At 46.4% G+C, this 23,772-nt stretch overlaps 2 protein-coding genes across 2 annotated transcripts in view; one reads left to right on the forward strand and one right to left on the reverse strand.

Annotated features, from left to right (window-relative positions):
* Positions 1-23,772, forward strand: part of LOC149329202 (uncharacterized) — a 136,684-nt gene that overhangs the window by 20,678 nt on the left and 92,234 nt on the right. The gene's annotated exons all lie outside the window — the stretch shown is intronic.
* Positions 1-23,772, reverse strand: part of LOC149329203 (anoctamin-4-like) — a 54,295-nt gene that overhangs the window by 4,154 nt on the left and 26,369 nt on the right. The window contains exons 19-28 of the mRNA XM_089560143.1: positions 22,942-23,004; positions 22,397-22,471; positions 21,112-21,267; positions 18,028-18,064; positions 17,231-17,342; positions 10,065-10,119; positions 9,604-9,698; positions 7,148-7,293; positions 4,801-4,953; positions 1,565-1,617 (exon numbers count right to left, since the gene is read on the reverse strand). Coding sequence (XP_089416269.1) covers positions 1,565-1,617; positions 4,801-4,953; positions 7,148-7,293; positions 9,604-9,698; positions 10,065-10,119; positions 17,231-17,342; positions 18,028-18,064; positions 21,112-21,267; positions 22,397-22,471; positions 22,942-23,004 — 945 coding nt within the window. The remainder of the gene's footprint in view (positions 1-1,564; positions 1,618-4,800; positions 4,954-7,147; positions 7,294-9,603; positions 9,699-10,064; positions 10,120-17,230; positions 17,343-18,027; positions 18,065-21,111; positions 21,268-22,396; positions 22,472-22,941; positions 23,005-23,772) is intronic.

Raw genomic sequence — 23,772 nt, forward strand, 5'->3', positions numbered from 1 at the left:
GGTGTCATTTCAGCTTTGTCCGATGTCAGATGTCGTTTTTAACGACATCTGACATCGACATCTGACATTAATTTGTCAAATGTCGTTTTTAACGACATCTGAAAAATTAACAGTAAATTTAATTCCTTCACTTGAACGTAATAAGCTACATGCGAGTAAGTGAAGAATTTTCCTAAAGGAAAAAAAAATTGCTTCGTTTTATTGGGCTTGAATGAGACGTGTAATGTGTCAAGCTTTTTCGAAGTTGCACTTTTCTTATTGCGCCAATTCCTGCAACTTTCTACTGCCGACAGTTCGATGCGGTAGTCTTTTTGTCTCGTTTCAGCTTTAGTTATGAGTTAAGTCAGCAGAGCCGAGTCAAGGAGAGAGGATTTCTTTGGCTTAAAAGGAAATCAACGTTTGTGCACTTTGGCGCAGAAACTTTACCACTTTCGCGACGTTTTATCCTACCGCTATCCTATCGAATGTAATCCTGTCACAATCAGATGCTTTTCTTCGGTAATACTTGCTCTGTATCCATGTTTCCTGCTATTTCATTGTTGACTGCTGGAATTATTTGAAGAATATTGCACGTACTGTTTCTTACGTGGCTGGCTATCGGCATCTGCCTTCATAAGGCATGCGCGTACCCTGGCTGACATCACCGGCGGCCAATGGGATGTACTGGTTTGGGCTTTGCCTCGCAAGAAAGAAGCTTGTGAAGCCAGTGCTACAGCTGTCCGCTATAAAAAAGACGGAGCGACGACAGAGAAAACGCGGTTTTCGGCGATATAGAAACCAGAGACCTTCTTTGGTGTAACAAGCTGGATAACTCTGATTATGGCTGGTTTATATACTGCATAATCTTTTGCAGCTTCTTGAAAAAAAAAAAAAAACAAGTCAACTTGCCTTAATAAACCAAGATGAAAGTCGTCGTTTAGGCGCACATGCGAATTCGCTGAGTCTATACTAAGTCCCTGTGTACAATATGTACCGCGTGTAGACAATTCAGGAAAAATATTGTTGATTAACAAGAATGAAGCCCTTTGGATTATACAGCTAGAGCGCACTGTATACCGGAAATTACGGGTGCATTTTAAAAGATGACTGCCATCTGGAAATAGTTGTCTTCAGCGCACTGTGGGTGTAAGCGAAATGAAGGGAATGATGCTGTCAGAACTCTTCCGAACTAGGGAAGAAATTTGGCTGAATTCAATACACACACTGCGCCTAACTTTCGGGAGATAGCCGATGGAAGACCTGCCTATAGGACCCTAGTTTGAACTTATCGTGCTACTGTGCATCTCTTTCATCATGTCTCAAGCCCCTGTCTGCCAATGATCTAGTTACTCCGGGACCCAATGTTTTTTCAGGTTCGAAAGATTGAGTAATTGGTTACTCTCTTGAGCCCACTTAAGCTCGCGAACCGGCATTTTCAAACTGCTCCATGGAGCTATAATTCCTTTATTCTAAAAAGGCGACTTTATACTCAAGAGCTATAATTATGTTATGCTCACAAATATCAGCCAGGTCTACATAACACAGCCCGGAAATGTTCGTCGACAAGCGCTGAGCGTGTACTCACATTGCAGATTACGGCACAGCGCGCAAGGATCCTCAGGATGGCTTGCCAAGCGCCTGCAGGAAGAAATGGCGAGATTTTTTGTAAAGAAGCCTTTCCGCGATGGAAAAAGCTGCTACGCACTTGTACACAAAGAGAAGAGGTTAAAATTGGAGTGATGCTCAGGAGAAGCGTAATCATGCTGCATAGCTGCTCAAAATTATGTTCGCAGTCGAACGTCGAAATCAAGCGATTCCGTTTTCCGGTAGTATTGGCGCATCTAATTTAATCTAATTGTTAGCTGCTGCAGATGATATAGCCCTCGAAGCCTTTTGATGTTACCAGCTGCGAAACATTCCATAGGGTGTATGGAACAAAAACGGCGCTCGGAGTGTGCCACAATATCCGCTATTTACCGATTACCGCAATGCCTCCAGTCGAAAACGTGAACATTTTTCAATTTGCGAACTTCGAGAATGTTGATCAACGCCCAACATCCTGACAACAAATTCTGTGAAGCAGATGAATTTACAGATGAATCAGGTATAAGTGTCCAAAAGATAAATTAAGCATTAAAAATTTAGGGGGCACTTTGACTGTCTAAAGGGGGTAGAGGCGGAAGCGTTTTCCGCACCACCTTCGCTGTTTCTGTGGCACTGGTAGCGCCACATGTAATTGAGTACTAATTACTAAGTGATGACAAATCACTAATTAATGGTTAATTACTGATTAATGCCTGAATACTAATTAACTGCTAATTAATGACGTTTAAGCTTCGCCTTTAGGAGTGGAACGCGACAGCGCGTTGTAGCGCTGCCAGGGAGTCCACGGAACGCCACCACCCGTTGGGCGCGATGCCTTGCCCTTTGAACGCAACGCTTTTTGAGGAAAGTAAATGGCGCAGTAATTCTCTGTCATCTCGGTGGACACCTGAACCGCACCGTAGAGGAACGGAGGAAGTGGGAGTGAAAGAAGATAGATAAAGAGGAGCCGAGTAAATTTCACAGGTTCTTTATCTTCTTCTTTGCACCAGCGGTGCCCCGCCAGAGACGGTCTGTTAACTGAAGACTGAAGTTCTTCGCACCAGGGGTGCCCCGTCAGAGACGGTCTTCCGAAGAGTTGACACGCAGGGATGAAAAAGGCAATGACTGAAGATTTATATACAGATATTTACATTGCATCCAAGTTCAGGCACTAGAGACATGTTAAACGGCAAAAATATACAAAACAGCAAAAGGGTGGAACTGGCTAATACTAGGGGAGGCCCCTACTCGGTGTGGCCGAAGATGCGTTGCATCTCACCTTAGCGCAGAACCCCGCTTCCAGCTCCGGGGCCCGGTTTTAAAGCCCTAAAGGCCCAGCCCACATTCGGTAACTTCCAATCATGTTGCACTATTAACATGATTGGCTCTTCAAGGGCATGGCCAGCACTCCGGCTTTTACAAGGTAGACGACCCTCTCTACCACAAAATAAAATAAAAACGAACACAAATATACATTCGTGCCAGCACGTGCGCGAGTCGGTACCGCGGGGCGGGGTGGACACCCGTACTTCTTGGCGCGTTCGCCAGCGGCCGCGTTCCAAATAAGGAGACGCTCCGCTTTGAGTGCCCCCAGCCGCGTTCCGATGACCCCCGCGAACGCTACCGATACCTTACAAGCCGTAATAAAGAAAATGAAAATTGTATTTGAGGAAAGGAAATTACGCAGTAACTGTGTCACAAAATTCAAGGGGGGGCACTTTTTTGACCTAAAATGTGGTCACTGATGTGTGGTTAAGATGTTAAGCTTCGCCCCTAAGAGTGGAACGCGACAGCGTCTTGCAACGCTGCCAAGGAGTCCATAGAACGCCATCGCCCATTCGGTTCTACGCCTCGCTCGTCGGTAAATTGGTTTTTGAGGAAAGGAAATGTATCTGTCTCTCATTTGTCGGTGGACACCTAAACCTCGCCGGAAGGGAATGGAGGAGGATGAGAGTGAGTGAAGACACCGTATTCACTAGACGCGCCTTTGTTCATTCCAAACCATCGAGCTGGCATGGCGGAGTGGATAGCATGCTCGTCTCTCACGCCGAAGACCGGGGTTCGATTCCTGAGCTCGACCAATTTCTTAATCGGTTTTATTTATTTATATGGCCTGACTAGTAAAGCTAATTAGGCTAGTTGGCTAATTAAGCAATTAACTAAGCTCAGTCCTACTTACTTGGAGCATCACTATACGATCCCTTCAATTGGTTGCATGGTTACTAGCCAAAGTACAATTGGCCCCGTTTGAAATTCGCGCGCTGTGACGTCACGACCGTTTCCACCAATTGAAAAGCGTGACATTTTCTGTCGACAGCTGCTGCTTACAACGATGAGACATTAAAGGCTTCCGCCTTAAAAATTGTTTTCGGAAGACAATGGGGACTACAGCGACAGCCTCTATGGGGCGCTTCCAGATGGCGCCGTTATCTGTAAGCACAGAAAAGTTGTTTTTGGGAGTAGTCTGTTTGTGAAGCATAGTTTCCTAACTGGTATGATCTAAAAGCTCTGATATCCATGGAGTATGACATCACGGTGCTCACGGCAGAAGGACGCCCATGATACCGTCTATCTGGATAAACCAACCCGCCGCCTCTGACTCACAGGCAGAGAACACCGCAAATTACGAGCACTGAATTAAAGAACACGATGGCGTGTTTTACATGCCCGACGAGCTTTATCGACGTTAATTCTGTCCCGGGAAAGAAAGTGAGCGGTTGTTGTGCGACCAATCAGTGATGCATCGCCCCTGTGACAGAGTTGGTGTCGATACGGTGGCACGGTTGATGGTTAGCAGCGGCGCCATGTCCAGACTATAAGAGCCTGCGACTGGTCGTTTTCTTCCCCAAATGCTGTTGCTTTCGTCACGTGCGACTTCACGACCAAATCAAACGAAAACAAATTGAAACGTTACAAAACACGGCCCGAGGGTAGCGCATACCGAAAGCAATTAGGTATAGTCTGTGCTCGTGCCGGTAATCATTGGGTACACATGCGACCGACGTATTGCGTATTATGTACAGGACGAGACAGCACTGCCTATAGAAAGTTTTCACGTGGCGCCACGGGCGCCATCTTTGGGTACTGTGGCTAGCTCCCACAGTGTACTCGGGAACCGGTTGGTGATGGGCAGGTTAACAAAACGCCGAGGCTCTCGGTGCGTTTTCAGGACCCAGAGATGGCGGCGGCTATGACGTCGGTGAAAAAGACGTATATAGGATGGAGGCGTCTCCGCACCGATGTTTGGCGCCCTCTCGGCGACGGGTCGGCGCAGCCGCTTGCTGTATCGGTACGCGTCCAGTCGGATCTGGCTGATGTTGTTGATGAGCGCGAACAGCGGGGCCAGGGGAAAGGCGGCCACGAACAGGGTGACGAAGCCGAACTGGATGGCTGCAGGGAGGGGGGAATGAGCATAAGCAGCGTGTTAGGTGTTGGCTCAAACGAAGCGTTACCTTATATCAGGCTTGCCATGCGAAACCACCAGTTTTTTAGCGCGAAATCATGAAATGGCTATCTCACGTCGTCAAAAGTTGTAAGCACGATTTTGTCGTCCAGTAAAGACGAAGGTGCAAAAGTATGCTTGTGTATTGTATGTGGACGTTTTGCTTTCGCATTGTTGCACTGCCGTTCGCCGCAGTGATCTCGAAGTTTTTGCATTACCTACCTAACATTTGCAGAAATGAATGCAAGCTGACATACAAACGATAAGGCTAGAAGATTGCGATAGAAATTCATACAGAGTGCGTTGTGATGACTGAAAAACAAACGATAAATACGCACAGCTGTTGGCATTAAGCCGGGTGGTACAAAATGCGGTTTTCATTTTCGATGAGATGGAAAAGCCATCCCAGATCTATGCATACCGTCTCCCCATTTGAGAAAGCCCTAAACCTCGTCACCTGCAAACCCTTATGCAATGTGATCACCTGTCGTCATTCTCTATCCACATAATGCACGCTGTTCTTGCCCACCTAAAAAGCAGATATTTTAGCCAACAGTTAAACTGCCTGCTGCAGGAGTCCTGCATCAGGGGCATATTTAAGAGAATGGAATGCTCTGAGTTAATAAAAAAATATGAGCAAAAAAATAACAGCAAAAATTATATAAGCATGCATCACTAACTTATAGATGTTCTGAACATGTTAGCCTAATTACGTAGGATACGTGAAGCAAAGCTTTCATGTTTCGCTGTCTGAGAAGGATTAGTCATTCCCTCTACTATTATATAACAGCAGTATCTTTCCGGTACTCCCCTACGGTGCAGAAATGGGGAGGCTAGCGAATAGGGTTCAGCTTAAGTTAAGCACAACGAAGCGAGCTATGGAAAGAAAATGATAGGTGTAACGTTAAAGGGACACTGAGGAGAGCACTATTAATATATTTTTTATAGCAAAATCCGGTAGTTCGGCATGTCATGGCTTTGTTGCCACTTGGCCGGCAGCGAAAAATGCATTTATTTCTAAGAAATTTGGATTCGAAGTTGAAAAGGTTTTTCCCGCCGCTCTGATTCAAACTTGGGATTCGGCTATGACGACAGAGGATTAAGTGACGTGAAACATGACGTGACATGACGTGACGCAGACTCCGTGATTTCTGGCAGCCAGCAGTGCGGCCTAGCAGCAGCCGAAAAGAAAGCTACCGCCGGCCGCACGTTGAAGGCGTCTATCGGCTATTGCGGCCGTCGCTACAGTCGCTTCGCTTACGTTTGCACCGGCGTTTTGCGAGCGTTACGATGCATCTCGTTCTCGAAGTCGTCAACGAAGTTCTCGCAAATAGACACCTTTAGCATACCGTGTACCTTGATACCGCTAGCAGAATACCGGGAGCCCGCCTAACGCCGGCGAGCAGGCGCTGATTGGTCCCGATGCTTCAGGCGATCGCGTAGCTGCCCGGCACGTGGCGCCATCTGGCGACGTCAAGGAGATTTGCGCATGCATTGGCCGCACCTCAGTGATTTGTGCTTCTCGTGTCCTAGCGTTCCTAGAACCATTGGTTCTAGCAACACTGTTTTGTTATATGACGTCATCACGCTTGTACTTGCGAGTTTGGCCTGTGGCGGCGATACCTGTATTTTGGTTCTTGCTCTTTTCTACGTTACAAGAGCTTTGTTGTCAGTGTGAGTGGCGTTTTTGTAATCAGGAGCTGGTATTCTGTCGATACAAGCCAACTTCAATTTCTCCTCAGTGTCCCTTTAAGAGATCGGAAGCGGGGGTAGAGTGGGTGAGGGAACAAACGCGGGTTAATGATATCTTAGTTGAAATCAAGAGGAAGAAATGGGCTTGGGCAGGCCATGTAATGCGAAGAAAAGATAACCGCTCGTCCTTAGGGGTAACGGAGTGGATTCCAAGAGAAGGCAAGCGTAGCAGGGGGCGGGAGAAAATTAGGCAGGCGGATGAGATTAAGGAGTTTGCGGGGATACGATGGCTACTGCTGGCAAAGGACAATGCTAAGTGGAGAGACGTGGGAGCGGCCATTGCCCTGCAATGGATGTAGTCAGGCTGGTGATTATAGCATTTTCATTGTTTTTTAATCTCTGAACGACATCTTGATATATAAGTGTATATTATGCCGGTGGTTCGCTCACTCATCTCGAGGTACTCGTCGAAGGGGGCCAGCTTGGGGCACTCCTCGAGCAGGTAGTCTTCCTCCCAGCGCGCCAGTGCGGAGCGCTGCTCAGGCAGTTCCTTGCCCTGCCGCCGGCGGCGCTGACGCCACCAGCCCTGGAAGATTCTGCAAGGGGTTACAAGGTTTTAGGCCACGTATGGCCAATATTGCAACCACTTACAGATTCTTCAAGACACCGCGGCTGTAATGACTGTTTCAAGAGGCTAATTTTAGAGTATTTTTTTGGAGTATTTAGAATTCTCATTTATTTCAATAGCCCAGTGATTATCAACAGTGTCACCGCCAATTGCAACACAAACTCAAGGTAAAAGCATATCTGCTCAAGGTGGAAAGCATAGCTTAGCGATAAAAAAAAATGTCTAAGCGTCGACTGCCAATAGGTCGACTGTCCTGTTTTGTCCACGTGTGAAGAGACCGCTGAGGTCTGCTGATTCGCCTATAAATCAAGAGTTTGCGGGTGAATAAAGAGGTAACGACTTCAACATCATTTCAACATCATTAACAGTTTTTTTCGCAGCAAAGCACGCTCCTGGCTTCAAAGCAGTAGCTTAAAGGAGTAACGACACTGAATTTTGGTGACATGTTTTATTCGCTACAGTGATGCGGAAGACACTAGTATGCATGAATAACCATGGGGTACTCGCCTGCGAATGCTGAATAATTTGTATTCGAAATTTCCTGTCATGCTGTTTCGGTTTCAACAGCCGAACAATGGCTGTGACGTTGATGAGCAGTTATAGGTCGCGGGAGGCATGAAAAAGCTGCCACACAATCGCTACTCCATAGTTTTAATTCTCCACAGGGCTGAAGCCAGTCTTCCTCAAGAGCCGGAACGACAACGTATGTAGAAGCACAAATTATACTGCAGTTCTCATGACACACAACCATCGTTCGGCTGTGGAAATCGAAATCCAAAGAGCTCGAGAAAGAAATTCGAATATAAATTATTTAGCGGTTGTAGGAGGATACCACATCGTTATCCGTGCATGATAGTGCCTTACACCTCATTACAAAGAAGAACAAACGCACCCAAAAGTTAGGTGCCTATACTCTTTTAAGATCTTCTGCTACAAATAATGCGCACGATTTCATAGCATTCTGTACACACAGGAAGCAGGAAGGCGTATCGCAGTTCGCAAGATTTTACACTGCGAGACTTTGAGGAGAACGAAAGTAAGATGTGTTAGGCGCTTAGGGCTGCACGACTTCTGCCTGGTGTCAGGTCATGACCCAACTTGTCTGGACGCAATATTGCGATTAAGATGCCATTAATAATAACGGTAAACTGGGCTAGTTGGTAGGAATTCATACTGAAAACTGCGCAAAAAAACGAAGACACAGAACGAGAAGGCACGACACGGGCGCAGACTATCAACTGAATTCTTATTCACATGAAGAGGCCTATGTAAGCATCTTCTGCCCACAGTGAGAGAAGCACAAAAACACAACCACCGCGAAAATGAACTCAAAACACAATCACCCACTATCCCTTCGCGTGCACCGTGATACAACCGTCAATTACACTTCCAAAAAACTGCGCACAAACAAAACCACGACAACCTTAACGGTCACGCTGATATCACGCCAAAGACTCATATCGTCTGCTCGCCTTAAGAAAACCGGCCAAAAAGGTTATCTCCATATCAAGCAGGGCCAGAGATTGCTTGTCTCACTGTGGGCAGAAGATACTTATATAGGCCTCTTCACGTGAATAAAAATTCAGTTGATTGTCTGCGCCCGTGTCGTGCCTTCTCGTTCTGTGTCTTCGTTTTATGCGCAGTTTTCAGTATGAAGATGCCATTATGGGTTCGAGGTCGCCAAAGCCAGGAAAAGAGCTGTGGCGTCACCGTCTTGACGTAATTCCCTGCCTCGGACCACGCTGCTGTTTTATTGTTTGTTTGCCTGAAATTCTCTCGTACTCGAAATAGTGTAAACATCGGTATTATACACTCAGTTGCACCCTTCAAAAAGACGACCCAGAAAAGCAGCGTCGTTGTTAGAAATGCTGTGGAGAAACCGAACCGCAATTTACCTTAAACATAAATATATTATTTCAGGAGAGTCTTGAATTATTGCGCTAAAATTTACGCTCCAGTGAAGCTTACAATTGGAGCTGTTGGAGATTATGTTATTGCAAATACATTACAAATGGAAATAATTTTATCAATAGTTGGAGGTTCTTATTTCCGATGACAGCAAAGCGCGTGCCTTAGTTAAGCACGTAAGGAAGCCAAATTCCTCACTGTAATTCTGAAGATGAGGGCTAGGTTCAAGGCCTACTGCTCCCGTTGAGACCAGATATATTAAGCGTATAGTTGGATAAAAAAAACGGCAATCTTCTGAGTAACCGACTTCTCGAACTTTACTTATGTTTTGATATATAAGCACGCCTCCAATGTGTCGTATGATACTTACGGAATCACAACCTTGTTTCCGGTCTTGATGAGTTGCTGGCCCACCATGACCGTTGCCAGCTGGACGAATACTTCGTACAGGCAGCCACCTTCGCACTGCGGAGTGTCAAAGTTCTGATTTGGACTCCGCAACCAATCCCTCTCTGTGACTATTGCTAATACTGCCTCGCAATCACAATCACACATTGCCTCCACATCTCATTGCATTTCGCTCAGATTCCAAGCTACCTGAAATGATGCCGTTGTGAAGGAAGTAATAACTACCTAGGCATGTAAAGGAACTGCTCACAACAAGGAATATATGGGTTCATGTCGATATGAGTAAACAAATGGCAGTAGGGCTTACGAACGCCCTTCCTCGTCTGTTCTTGTGTTCAAGTTTGGCGAAAGTTGTTCGCCTGAAATAATGAGGAAATGAAGAAAAAAGGCGTTAAAGTTTGTTTTGGCGCGTACTGAACAAACCTTGTCAAGAGTGTAGCCTCTCCAATGGGTCTCGCGGCCCGGATCACCCGAAAACCTAGAGAAGTGAAAAGAGAGAGGTATATTACGGCTGACGTAGGTAGAAATGCACTGTTTATACCATAACGCTATTAAGCACGGAACCAGTAAAATGTAAGAATTTAATCATTATTTTTAGTAATTATTTTGACAAAGCTTCTGCAACTTTTCTCGTTCAAAAAGGTTGGGATTCTGCTTAATTTTCACGACTAACATTTGTGGCTTCCCTCTTTATCTTCCCTCTTTGTCGCCACCCTTCATGTGCAGGCGAACATCTTGCCGGTTAACAGGTCTGGCTTGAAGTGGCTGAGTAAGTTTCGTGGGAAAATTCCCGCACCTGACACCTGTGACCAATCTAAGCGGAGTCGCTTCCTCTGCACCATTCTGGCAACCTCGTAGTGACACTCGCATGGTGACACTCTTAGAAACTATTTGCAGCTCGCCTTCTCTGGTAAATTTGTTTCCAATCCAGATGTTTTTGTCAGGAAATTAACCTACTCGCGCGAAGGATCGATTCGGAGTTTGCTGTGTGTTCCTGAAGAGGCTGTCTTCCTCTTAGCATTCTTTTCGGTGCTTCGACGATCAAGCCGCAGCCAGAAAGCAATGTGAGGGCCTCAGTGCTCGTTACCTGTGCTGGCTTCTGTTCTGCCCTGTTTTGTCTACATTAGGAGCCAGGTGACATTTGCGGTGCCCATATGTCATTTGCTAGGCTACCTGGGCACATTCAAGGAACTCGAGGCATTTCTGTTCTGCAATGCGTGTTCAACTCGTCTAGCACTGAAAGGAAATTGATAAGAGGGCCACAGAATATTGGCCTCCTGTTCGATACACTCTGAGCCGCTTGCCTTGCTAACAAGGACGAAGACATGGTTACCGATAAGCTCACTGACTGACTTGGGTGCGCGAAATTGCCATAATCATCATCATCATCATCATCACCACCACCAACATCATCATCATCATCATCATCATCACCAACATCATCAGCCTGACTACACCCAATGCAGAGTAAAGGCCTCTCCCATGTCTCTCCAATTAACCCTATGATTTGCCAGTTGCGGCCACCGCATCCCCGCAAACTTCTTAATCTCATCCTCCCACCGAACTTTCTGCCGCCCCCCGCTACGTTTGCCTACTCTTGGAATCCACTCCGTTAACCTTAAGGACCAGTGCTTATCTTGCCTTCGCATTACATGCCTTTCCCAAGCCCATTTCTTCCTCTGATTTCGACTAGGATGCCATTAACCCGCGTTTGTTCACTCACCCATTCTGCCCGCTTCCAATCTCTTAACGTTACACCTGTATTTTTTTTCAATAGCTCACTGCTGTGTCCTTAACTTAAGCTGAACACTTTTCGTTGGCCTTCATGTTTCTGCACCATAGGTGAGTAGCGGTAAGATACAGCTTTTATAAACGCCTTTCTTTTGAGGGATATTGGGAAACTGCAAATCATGATCTGAGAGAACTCGCCCAATGCGCTCCACCCTATTCTTATTGTTCTAATTATTTCCCTTTCGTATTACGGACCAGCGGTCATTACCTATACTGAGTAGACGCATTTCCTTGCCACTTCTAGCAACTCGCTACCAATTGTGATCTTTTTTTTGCGAGACTGTTGAACATTACTATGGCTTTCTGCATGTTCATTTTTAGGCCGACCGTTCTGCTCTGCCTGTCTAACTCATTTATTATGCTTTGCAGTTCATCTCTTGAGTGACTTAGCAAGGCAGTGTCATCAGCGAATTGCAGATTACTTAAATTTTCTGCATTAACTTCATTAGCGCAAAATCGACAGACCCTTTTCTATTAGTCCAGTGGAAACTTGTACCCGAAACTTTTTCCAGGAATGGAATAGCTCGAAGAAACATTTGAAATTATTATTTCAGCCCTTCTAACATGTTAAGAATCCCGCGCCTTTAGGCCTCTAAACACTTTCAAGGAGACCGTTAGGAAAGCGTCAACTCCTGTAACGGGCCTTACCACATGCTTCCTGCGTTAAGAATGCTGCTTCAAAGCCTAACTCTCAAGAGGTGAAATACCCCTCTTTCGCTGTGTGTTACTAACAGTGTACCTCTTCCGACAACTAACATCTGCAAAGAGAAAAAAATTGTTGTACGGCATAATCTGGCTTGACGATGCATGTTCGCCATAATTTAAAAATTGATTCAAAAGAACCTTTTTTTATTTTTTGCTTTTCCGCTCGTTCCCTTCATATTGCCGTGTTTAAGAGCGGCAACATAAGACGCCTGCGTAGTAGTTTCATTTCAAATTCTAGCTGTCTGCCTTCTACTGCGGCTTGCACCTTCTTTCGGTGAAAGCGAGAGTAAAGATCAGGTTCTTCTTCTTCTTCTTCTTTGCACCAGAGGTGCACCGCCAGAGACGGTTTGTTCCAACTTGAAGACTTCAAGACACAGGGATAAAAATAGGCAATAACTGAGGTTTATGTACAGATATTTACATTGCATATACAAGTTTAGGTACTCGAGACATTAAGCAGCAAAAGGACAAACAACAAAAATAGTGGATCTGGCTAATACTAGGGGAGGCCCCTACTCGGCGTTGCCGAAGATGCGTCGCATCTCACCTTAGCTCAGAACCCTTTTTCTGGCACCGGAGCCCGGTTTTAAAGACATCAAGGCCCGGCCCACATTTGCAGCTTCCAATCATGTTGTGCTCTTAACATGATTGGCTCTTCAAGGGCATGGCCAGCCCTCCGGCTTCTACAAGGTAGACCACCCTCTCTACCACAAAGTAAAATAAAAACAAACACAAATACACATCCGTGCCAGCACGTGTGCGAATCGGTACCGCGGGTGGGGGGACACCCGTATACTTGCCGGCGCGTTCGCGAGCGGCCGCGTTCCAAGAAAGGAGAGGCTTCGCTTTGAGCACCCCCAGCCGCGTTCCGATGACCCCCGCGAACGCTACCGAACCCTTACACGCCCTTCCCAAGATTCTACAAAGGGCTCAAATGCCACTTTTAGAATTATAACAAAGGGATCGGTACGGGTCACAAAACCACCCTGTGGGTGACATACCGCAGCTACACAAACACTGGCACGAACAAAACCAAAAACAAAAAAAATGCACACGGGCACCAACACAACACAAGCAAATTGCACACTCAAATACAAGCGGTGACACGCTTGCTGTGCGCCGTAAAACGGAGTCCAAGTTGACAGGCTACTCAGTTCACTTGCATGCACACCCGCGTCCTGCTCGCGAACGAGCACACACACACACACAGACGCTCGCAAGTGGAGCGTTCAGTAGCACTCGCACGACGTCCGTAAGTGGCCACGTGAGCCTCCTTAGTCGCACCGAGCGTCCCTGTGTGCGTTCGAGCCACTACGCGTCTCAACACAATTAACGCCTAACTGCCACTCGGCTCATTAGGCTGGTGCCACAGCGGGGCAAGAACTCAACAGCTGGTGCCCTCCAGGATCGAAAACAACGTCCTGATCCTCGATAAGTGAAAATCTCTGACCATGCGACGCACTTGAGAGCACTCTCTCTCCGGCGCACCAGTACGACACGCGTGGTGCGTAAAGAGCATAGCCCCTGGCCCGTCCAAATATAGCAGTACAGTCAGTCTCGCTACACTTGATATGCCGACCTCTAGCACGGAACATACTGTTCCTCGCGTCGACTTTCAGCGTGAAAGCCACGCACCTGCCTCCTGCCACTCCACCTCGCCCGGGGCCATCTGCACCTTTACTGCACGAGCAAACTTTGAAACCGCCGCTCCGTGCTTGATCAGCGCCCGCTGGCCCCGTGGCATAGTCTGACTCCGAGGCTCCATGAGCTCCCTGACAGTCACTTGACCCGGGCTTGCCTTGCGGCAAGTCGCCACTCATTTCCGGGTCCTCAACTGACCTGGTCGGGCACACACCGGGTGCGTTCAACAACTGCGCGGCGTTCTGCCCGGTCGGCCCAACAGGCCCACCTCCGCTCTTTGCCTCGGATGAAGGGCTCTTGCCACAAGAAACGCTACGGGGCACTTCATGCTCCATACCCGACACAGTGTGCGGTTGCGGCAACGCCAGATTTTCACTGGCTGTTACTAGTTCCGCGTCAGAGGTCACAATCTTAGAGCCTACAGGAATTCCACCGCTGTCCTGTTTGTTATCGGACACCTTGGTCACGATTGGCCCTAGATCACTAGAATTGGGCTGCTCCTGTTCTTTGCTAGCCGCCCGCGGTGGCGGAAAAGTTGTGGTATTTCCGCGTCCTTCAGGAATCCTGTTTTCACTTCCTGAACCTTTCGCGGCGTTTCCTAAGAAAGATGCGTTCCCGCATACCGGCTGATTGCTTTCAGCGTCCTCACTGCTTTTTCCCTGACCTGTGCATGACAAGCATAATCCTTTGTCTTCCAGCACAGGCTGCCTCACCTCTCGGGACTCGGAGCAGTTCTCCCTGGTTAGTTCACTAGCTTTCCTAGACGCCTTGAGCTCAGCGAGCTCCAGCGCTAGCTGCTGACGCTTTGCTTCTAATTCATCCAAGACGCACTTGACATCCTGAGGTTTCTCCACGCACAGCGGCGCCTTTCCTCTATTCACTTTCGCAAGCTCTGCCTGATAATACGCTAACCGCGCCTTCGCCAGTTCAACCTGGTACTTCACATCAAGTGAGGGCCGGCTTGGATAACTCTCCATACCGCCTTCCATACCCCCCAGCTGTCCTATCGGCTCGAACACAGGGACGTGAACAATGCGACCAAGGAAACTCACGGTTTCGATGCGTCGATCCGCATTGCCAGCTCCTTGGCGTCGGGGTCCACCGCCACTTTCCCCGGACGCTGCGATGAGCTGTCGCACGCCGCTGGTCCGCCGCCGGTGATCGTCGAGTTCCCGACGCGCTGCTTCCTTGACCGGACGCAGTCCCGCGTCGCTGGACTACTGCCGTGGTCCTTGCGTCCTTGCCGCCGTGTCTCCGCAGGTCCGTTCACGAACGCTGACCTGTCGCCTTGTCGTCACCTTTCTCCCTGCCTTGTCTTCTTCCTGCGCCGTTTTCCGATGGCCACAGGATCCTGTCGACTGCGGCAGTAAAGATCAGGTTCTTCTTCTTCTTCTTTGCACCATAGGTGCCCCGCCAGAGACGGTTGATAACTCGAAGACTGAAGCTTATTTTTTCGCACCAGCGGTGCCCCGTCAGAGACGGTCTCAAGATGTGTTGACACGCAGGGATAAAGAAAGGCAATAACTGAAGATTTATATACAGATATTTACAGGATGTACAAGTTGGATACAACGGCAAAAGGACAAACGACAAAAAGGTGGATCTGGCTAATACTAGGGGAGGCCCCTACTCGGCGTTGCCGAAGATGCGTAGCATCTCACCTTAGCGCAGAACCCCGCTTCCAGCTCCGGGGCCCGGTTTTAAAGCCCTAAAGGCCCAGCCCACATTCGGTAACTTCCAATCATGTTGCGGCCTTAACATCATTGGTTCATCCAGGGTATGGCCAGCCCTCCAGCTTCCGTAGGGCAAAACGCCCTTTCCACAAACCGAAACGCACGGTCGTGTCAAATGAAAATAAACACAAATATACATTCGTGCTCGGTACCGCGTGTCGGGTGGACACCCGTACTTCCCGGCGCGTTCGCGAGCGGCCGCGTTCCAAGAAAGGAGACGCTCCGCTTTGAGTGCCCCCAGCCGCGTTCCGATGACCCCCGCGAACGCTACCGAACCCTTACAGCGAGTTATAAGACAAAGGCTTGAGGTGCAGCTAGAAATCAGCCCATTTAAGTGCTTAGAAGAAAGGGTGCCGAATGTCTCCAGAATCCAGCTCGGTCACAAGTTATTATCGCGGTGTGTTACGCATCCATACCGGCAGCGCAGATTCGCTGTAGGGATTGAGCGCCCGTACAACACATGGTCACTGCAACCTCAACTCGGCGCTCCGTACAGACCTCCCTGCTCAGAAAGAGTTCCCTTAGTCGAAAGGCATCGAGGCCCATTCAAATCGTCGTATGTCGTGTCACCACTTCCCCAGAGGATATTTTTCTTTCATGCAGATTTTCACGACACTTATTTGGAAGGTCTGCTGTTTCTTTCAGAACTTTGTTCTTGTCGCTACCACTGTGAGTGTTTGTCGTGTGGTCTTGCTGAGGCTTACAACTTGCAAGCGTGTTTGTAGAGGGGGAGGCTGCCTTCTGGCACATTGTCTAGCTTTATTTGTTCCTGCACTAGGCTGCGCAAAAATTCCTTCACGCAAATGTTTACACTTCTTAAACGTCAGAGATAAGTAATAATAACAGTAGAAAAGTAGCCTTCCATATGCACTCATTTCATAGTAAACATGCTAGAGGTGAGTAAAGCTGGGATCAGGACAGCTTGATAAGACTGCAAACCCACACAACAGTAGTGCAGGACAACATAAAAAAGTCGCATTAAATGAAAGGAACCGCCACATGAAAACAAATCACTAACACCAGAAACACCAGTACAACACTTTGTGTAGTACAGCACTGAAGAACTGTATTATTACTGTTTAACTTGAAACTAGTAGTCTAATGTTCTAGTATTTCGACAAAATTATTCATGCGGATGAAATTACAAATTATTTGCAAAAACAACCTTTGATTTTGAAAAGCCGCTCCGTCGTTCTACTCATGCTTCGGTAAAGAAGAAGTATAGAAATGTTGGAATTATTGATAACACTCGACGCCATTTTTCAATCATCTTTTATTTACTTTTAAAAGAAGTGAGCCATAAGGTACGATAGTGAATATGGACCGTAATGCGAGGCGGATATTACGTGAAGGAGACTGCACAGTTAAAAGCATTTAACAAAAAAAATTAATTTTCGCTCTGCGCCACAAGTTCATATTGGCGACTTCAAGGGCTTCAGCATCGGATGTCTGCGCAGTACTTCCATTGAAAATTTCTTACTCAGCATCGTGGTTGGAAATGGCAAGCGGAAAATAATGGGCGCGAAATTAGCGGATGCCGTGCCAAAGCCAGCCATGTATTGTGCGTCGGAAGTAGAACAGCCTCATTTACTCTCGAAAGCACGAGGTATGATCACGGTCCCGATATGCCAGTTGTGTCTGCCAGTGCGGCGTCGTGACAGTGGATTGCGTTGCGTGCCCAGCGTTGCCAAGTGGCAGCTTTAGGCAGGTAGTCCTCACCTTCCTTTGAAGAAGGCGATGTAGATGAGGGTGGAGTAGTTGTTGAGGAAGGTGAAGAGGAACATCTTGAAGGCGAAGCTGTACTCGTAGTCGCGCTGAGTACGAGGCCGTTCTGGTGAACAAAGGAAAAGTGGAGTGAAGAATTGTATGAATGAAGGAAGGTAGAAAAGAAGGAATGAAATAAATAAAAAAGCCAACAAATAAAACTGCATTGAAGGAAGGAAAGGAAGAAAGCCAAGAAAGACGACAGAAGCAAAAAAAAGGAAAGAAAAGAATAAAATGCAAAAAAGCACGAGAAAGAATTTTACCCTCCCCGATGACTGATAATGCAATTTGTTTTGGGTCCTGGTATCGCCATGGCGTCATTCTATTTTATTCTACGGTCTTTTAAACTTCATTTGAATCATTTTTAGAGACGTAATTAGGTACATAAATAAGCTTGTTGTAGGTCACTCAAATGTTGATGCTTGCAAAACAAGCGAGCATGTACCCTTTGTTCCGGAGGCATACACGCGCAGGCATGAAACACACAGGCGTCCATCATAAAGGCAATCTTCTGCGTTCATCCCTCAAACCTAGCTTAAAATGGTTCTACACAGTCTGTTGCATATAGGGTTCAAGATGTATAAGCTTTTGGCATTCACGGCACATTGTATTCCTGCAATAATCTAAGTAGTCGACATAAAAAAAGTTGCGGACACGTATGTGTATGCCGTGAATAAAGTGGCTAATTCATAACTGGTGCCACAGGTGAAGAATATATTTGTGTAAAAAGTCAAACATCGTCTATTACTTACCGAGGTCAGTTAAGCGGGCAGCTACCCATCCATACACCTGAGGAGGAAAAGACACACACTAGTACGACTGCTTTGTAAACTGCGAAAAAGGCTTAAATCTAAACGCTATATTAGAATATTTCTGCCACTGTCGTTTAACGTTATCGCAGTAGCAAGTGGAATGACTACACACAGAAATATGACTACATACAGCACTATACATACAGACCTAGCGGCTTTGCGAAGTAGAGTTCAAAATGAAATACTCTTTCCTGGAAGTCAATAAAATTTTATGCGTCATAGATTTAGTTGCAAATGCGCCCTTAATATTTTCATCAAGTTAAAAGCATTTAATAAAAAAATCAATAAAAGTATAATTCTTGCTCTGCTCCGCAAGTTTATATTGTCGGGTTCAAGGACTTCAATATCGGAGGTCGGCGCTTGTGCGCGTTTAAAGGGCAACTGCAGCAGTTTCCTGAGAATTTCGCGATATTCAAGGATTCAAATCTATATAGGTTCCAGGTAAAGCATGTCAAGTGTTTTTGCACTAGCACTTGAAATAGTGACTCAATAGTGATCCAATTTTGCGCTTCTCCTCAATGCACCGGAGGAGTGCAGGGCAATTCAGCGTGACGTCACGGAAAGTGTGATTTCAAATTACGGCTGTCGTCAGCCACACCCTGCCTTGACTGGTTAGACGCTGCCAAAAAACTCTGGGCAGGGTTTGCCTTCGGTGGCATTGGTTTTTTCTTTCAAAGTAGGCGTTTGAGCGTTGGAAATGCACCGATACCTTCGATGACGTCACCATGCGCCCCCACTTGGCGTTGTGCGCTGCGGAGAAGCTTGAAGGGCGTCCGGTTTGTAATCGGCGATTACTTCAGCATTTCAAGTGCTAGCCCAAAAAGACTTCGGATGCTTTACCTGCAAGTTTCACTCATTCGACCCTTTTAAGCTCGTTGAGTTCTAAAACCTATGCAGTTTCCCTTTAAGCGTATATCCTTTTAGTTGGTAGCGGTTTTAAAAACTGTCTCTATTTCCTCGTGTTTTCAAGATATTACGGAATCAGGGGCGTTATAATAGAAGCTTCTAAATGGAGATTCTAAATGAAGGAAACGTTCGACCGACGCCAACATTTCCTGTCCTTGCTTCTCTGTCTTTGTTCCTCGTCGCAGCGCTGGTGAAGTTGTGATGTACCAATTATCTCAAACCTCGATTTTACCCCAACATTTCAAAACGTTTGGCAAAATATTTAAAAGAAGGAAGCCTTGTGGTTTGATCGAACCGTCAATGACTCGCCTTTGCTATTTGCGACGCGTATAGCTAAACAAAACTAAGCGTCCGCGACAAAACAGATCAAAGTCCAAGTAATTTGAGAAATACTTCGTGAGTTACGCTGTTCTTTTATAAACAAACCATTTACCAGCGTGTCTCAGCTGCGACATTTCGCTTAGTTTATGGCGCGTGCAAAAGAAGGGACCCACATGACCTAATCACCTAAGATCGACACCAGTGGCTTTCTGTTCACTCACATGTCATACTTAGCACGATCATCGACGAAATCTGCCGGGTCTACATTCTCCTTATGGTTTCGTCAGCAAATTTTTAGCTTCATTAGCGCAGTCGTCGACATGTCTTTTTTTTCAGTGTTGAGTCCATAGGGTGTAGTGTGACTGAGGAACTTTGGAATTACAGAATCACTTTCAAAACGACATCCTGTATCTCCTGAGGGGCAGCGGATACACAGCTTCTGCATAATAGGAGGAATGCCATGGGTCGTGCAATGTGCTTATGTGCTGCCCGAGAAAATTACAGGGCTGTCCTGCGCGCCCTGGGGCTAGCCGACTTCGAGACTGGACGGCAGCCGCAGGAACTTGTCTTCCTCTTGAAGTGTTTATATGGTGACATTTACTGTATCCGCCTAGCATCTTGGTCAAGCTTCGGGTGCCATGACGGTCCGTGAGATAATCATGTGTTTGACTGGTGGCCGTTCATTCTGCAAATGGCGTGTACGTAACGCCATAGAACAATGTTGCCCTGATATATTTCATCAGGATCTAACCGTTTCGGGCGCAGTCAACTATGTTCATTGGTACTGTAACACCTTTTCATTGTTAACTGTTTCTATCATTTACTGTCATTGTCATCGTATCCAACCTGTTCTTGACTCTTTGGTATTGTTTTCTTATTATTTTTACGGTTGTTTTCTTTTCACTGAACTGATTGCACCCCTGCAAAAGGCTTATGCCTGTCAGTGGGCAGCTAACAATAAATAACAGTGGCTGTTCACAGATCTGGCCGCCATTGTTATACAGAACCACTCAGCCAACGCAGCGGTTGGATGGTGTCTTGTACTAAGTTGGGAAGACACAAAAGGAAAAGACGAGAAATGAAGAAAAAACGAACATCGTAGAACGTGATAAGGTGAAAAACAAGGGAACTATGTGAAAGAAGGAGAAAAATAAAGAGCGGACATAAAAACATGACGTGACGGAGGACGTGTGATATCGAATGACATGAGGAAGGCGACGCCCATGCTCGTGCTCTGGAGATTGATCTGATTCAGGGCTTCACCTATAGGCTTCACAGGCCGCACCTGTACGCGGGAAACCATTGGAAAAAGTGAAATAAAGTTAAAAAGACAAATGCTAGCACCAAGAAGTCTAGAACAGGCGGAGACTACGTAGACACGATGTAGGTGCTACGTCACAGTTCTTGCAATGTTCATACTTGATACTGAAGCAATAAAATGCGTGAAAAAATTTGTTTGGTGGCGACGCTTGCTGTGTATGCATGCCAGCAAAACATGACAGAATGCATACTTTTCCACAGTGTGTTATCCAGGTGTAGCTCGGATTACCTAGATCACTATAAACAGCTTAGCAGGAAAAACGGTAACATCGGCTTTCTCTTGACGTCTATTGTCATGCGATAGTGATAACACTTCTCAATAAGCAGCAAGTATTACGTATGTGTCAGTAACGAAGTCTGACAGGAAAAAGAGCTCCCCAGTCTTTTGCATTAGCCGGTTACTGACTTAAGTGCCTCGCAGTTTCGGACCTTAAGGAGGATCAGCCAAGTAAGTGTTGGCGCATGATGCCTACGCACCTTGTTCATGCCCAGAATGATGGCCAGGTTGAACATGGAGGCGCTGGCGCTGGTGCCTATGTGTGCCACAGGCCGAGAGAACTTGCTCGACAGGAAGGTGACCATGACGATGCGGTAGCCGATCATGCCCAGCACGGTGCAGATGACCACGCACAGCTGCGCGGAGACGGCAGTGAATGCATGCGTTCCATTTTGGCTCTGCCAGCCTTTAGCTATCTGTGGTATTCCCTAGCAAGTGGAGCAGCTGTCCCGGCTCAGCTTTTGTGCCCTTTTTCATAGCTCCGAACAAGAATAAATATTTCTTACACTATTGAGATTCGTGCAACTTTAAAAGGTATCATAGCTTATGCGCACACCTACGATTTATGTACGTTTTTTATTTAAGCAGCCAAGAAACGAACATCTCTGAGACTTGAGCGAAACAGGAAACGTTTTGTTGGATATGAAAAAAAAAAAATTGTATTCTGTACGCGTTGAATTAACCTGAAAACTTTCCTCGTGAACAATTTTTTTTCTTGAACCGCCTCATCTTAAGCTGCTGACGCCAGACTCCTAGGCTGCTGACACACCGGAAACTGCAGTGTTGTAAGATTAGCAGCCATTATCTGCATGTTTCCTTCCTCCTGGTAGGCTTAGCGGAAACTCGAGAATTTTTGCTGCCAAAGCATTTTTCAGCATAGCCCTTGCCAGTTGTCACTGGTCCAGCGGGTTTGGACGCGAATAAAACAAACTGCTAGCATTATGTGTCTATTCTTTGACTTCATTATCCAGATGGCTTCCAAAACGATTACGTTGGAGAGGTCGGCTACTGTGAGTTGTTACACATTTTTTCCAGCATGCAGATCGTCCTCAAATACTTAATAAAAAAACTATACAGAGAGAGCCTTGCCCCGATTTTGATGCATAGTCAAGCTACAAGGGAAATCCACTGATGGAATTTATTGGCGATGCCCAAGTAAACACTTTGGCGATCTCGGTGAGAGAAAGGGAACGGCTGAAAGAGAGGTTGACTTGTGAAGATCCATCGCATGCCGTCCAGTTGCCTCGCCAGCTTCATTTCCGCTGTTGTCTCCTCAGTCCTCATCGACCGATATGCTTCGCTTTGATGAAAACAGTGCTGGCGTGTGGAAATCCTGACACCTTTTCTATACCACCCGAACCAACCATTAGAAAAGTTTGTATGGCGGAGAACTTTGTGGAATGTGTGGAATGTGTGGAATGTACACCCATTTCACTACACAAGCCGCGGGTTGAAAATGCGGAAAAGCTATCAATGCTAACATACCATGAAGAGAAGGATGACATTGGCAGCAGCGACTCTTCCGATTCTCTCCCAGAACGGAACGTGAGGCTCGTACCGCTGAAAGGAAAAAACGCGACAAAAAAAGCGAAAAGGAAAAGGTTTAGTAATGCGTCTGCATGAACAGATGCTGTTTAATGAGCGGCGTTGCTTTTCTGGGACGGAAACATATGCGCTCCACGTTTCTGAGCAGTAATGCTTCCATTTGCTTCCAATTAAAAACAATTAAATGAGGGCCTGTAAGGGAACAAATAAGTGAGGAAAATAAAGGTTACATGGCGTCAATAAAGTGAGCAATTTTTCTAAGGAATTAGTAGTATGTACTTTCATTTACACCATATATGCCATGGTGATCTTGTGCTGCCGCTTTAAACATGCTGATATATGTACTCGCAGACAAGTACGAGCTCAAATGCTTGCTGTTTAGGGCAAATTACTGCTAAAGGTTTTCTCCTTTCCGCAAGTGTGTGAAATATCTAACGGTGTTCTTTGAATATATCTTCGAAACCCAACCAATCTGCTTCACTTACCAGGGTGACTGGGTTGAGCTTGTAGACCCGCGCCTTGGCTTCGTAATCCGGGTTCACGACTTCCTGCGTCGAATGAAGCGAAAAATAACAACAATCTATGCTAGGATATTAACGCACAACCTCTTAAGAGCAAACTGGCGACGAAAGCGACTCCACGGGAGGTTTCAGATGAGCGGCCCTTTGAAGGCTACCTCCTCGACTTAGCGAACTTTGTTGTTTACTGCCTACCACTGGTCGAAGCTTTCTGATTCACGACGGCGAAGGCAACAATTCTAACGAGAAACTGACTCATTGTAATAACCTCTAAATGAAGTTTCTTGGTAGTCGAAGCCTGGGTGCTCTCCTCAGAAATTTGGCATGGGCAAGGCTGAAGAGTAGATAATTATATCTTCCGACGCCCGCATTTACGAGGTCTAGAAGTGCATTTTAGTGGTTTAGCCTTCACATATACTTGCAGCTAGAGGTGAAAGGCTATGTGGAGAGCACGACGTGTAGAGTAACGCATAACCAGTAACAAGAGCGAAATTTTTGAAGCAGCGAATTACTTCGGTGTCCCCAAGGAATACTCTTGGTGTGAAATTTTTTTGACATCAATAATTAGCAAAAGGTTACCACATTACGATTTAAAAATAACGAACGCTTTTCAAGCTAATTCGAAATAGGACGGCCCAGTTGCGTCTATTTGATTCCCTTCTTTTTTGGACGTACCACCCGTGTTCGGTACTGCTTTTCATGGTTACGCCAAAATTATGAGATGTAATCAGCCAGTAAAGGCGAGTAAAAAGATCGTTTGTTCTTTCCGGCAGCCGAATATAAAACCTACACACAGAA

The sequence above is a fragment of the Amblyomma mixtum genome, chromosome 9 (genome assembly GCF_055824585.1).
Source record: "Amblyomma mixtum isolate Tamu chromosome 9, ASM5582458v1, whole genome shotgun sequence".
NCBI classification, from domain to species: Eukaryota; Metazoa; Arthropoda; class Arachnida; order Ixodida; family Ixodidae; genus Amblyomma; species Amblyomma mixtum.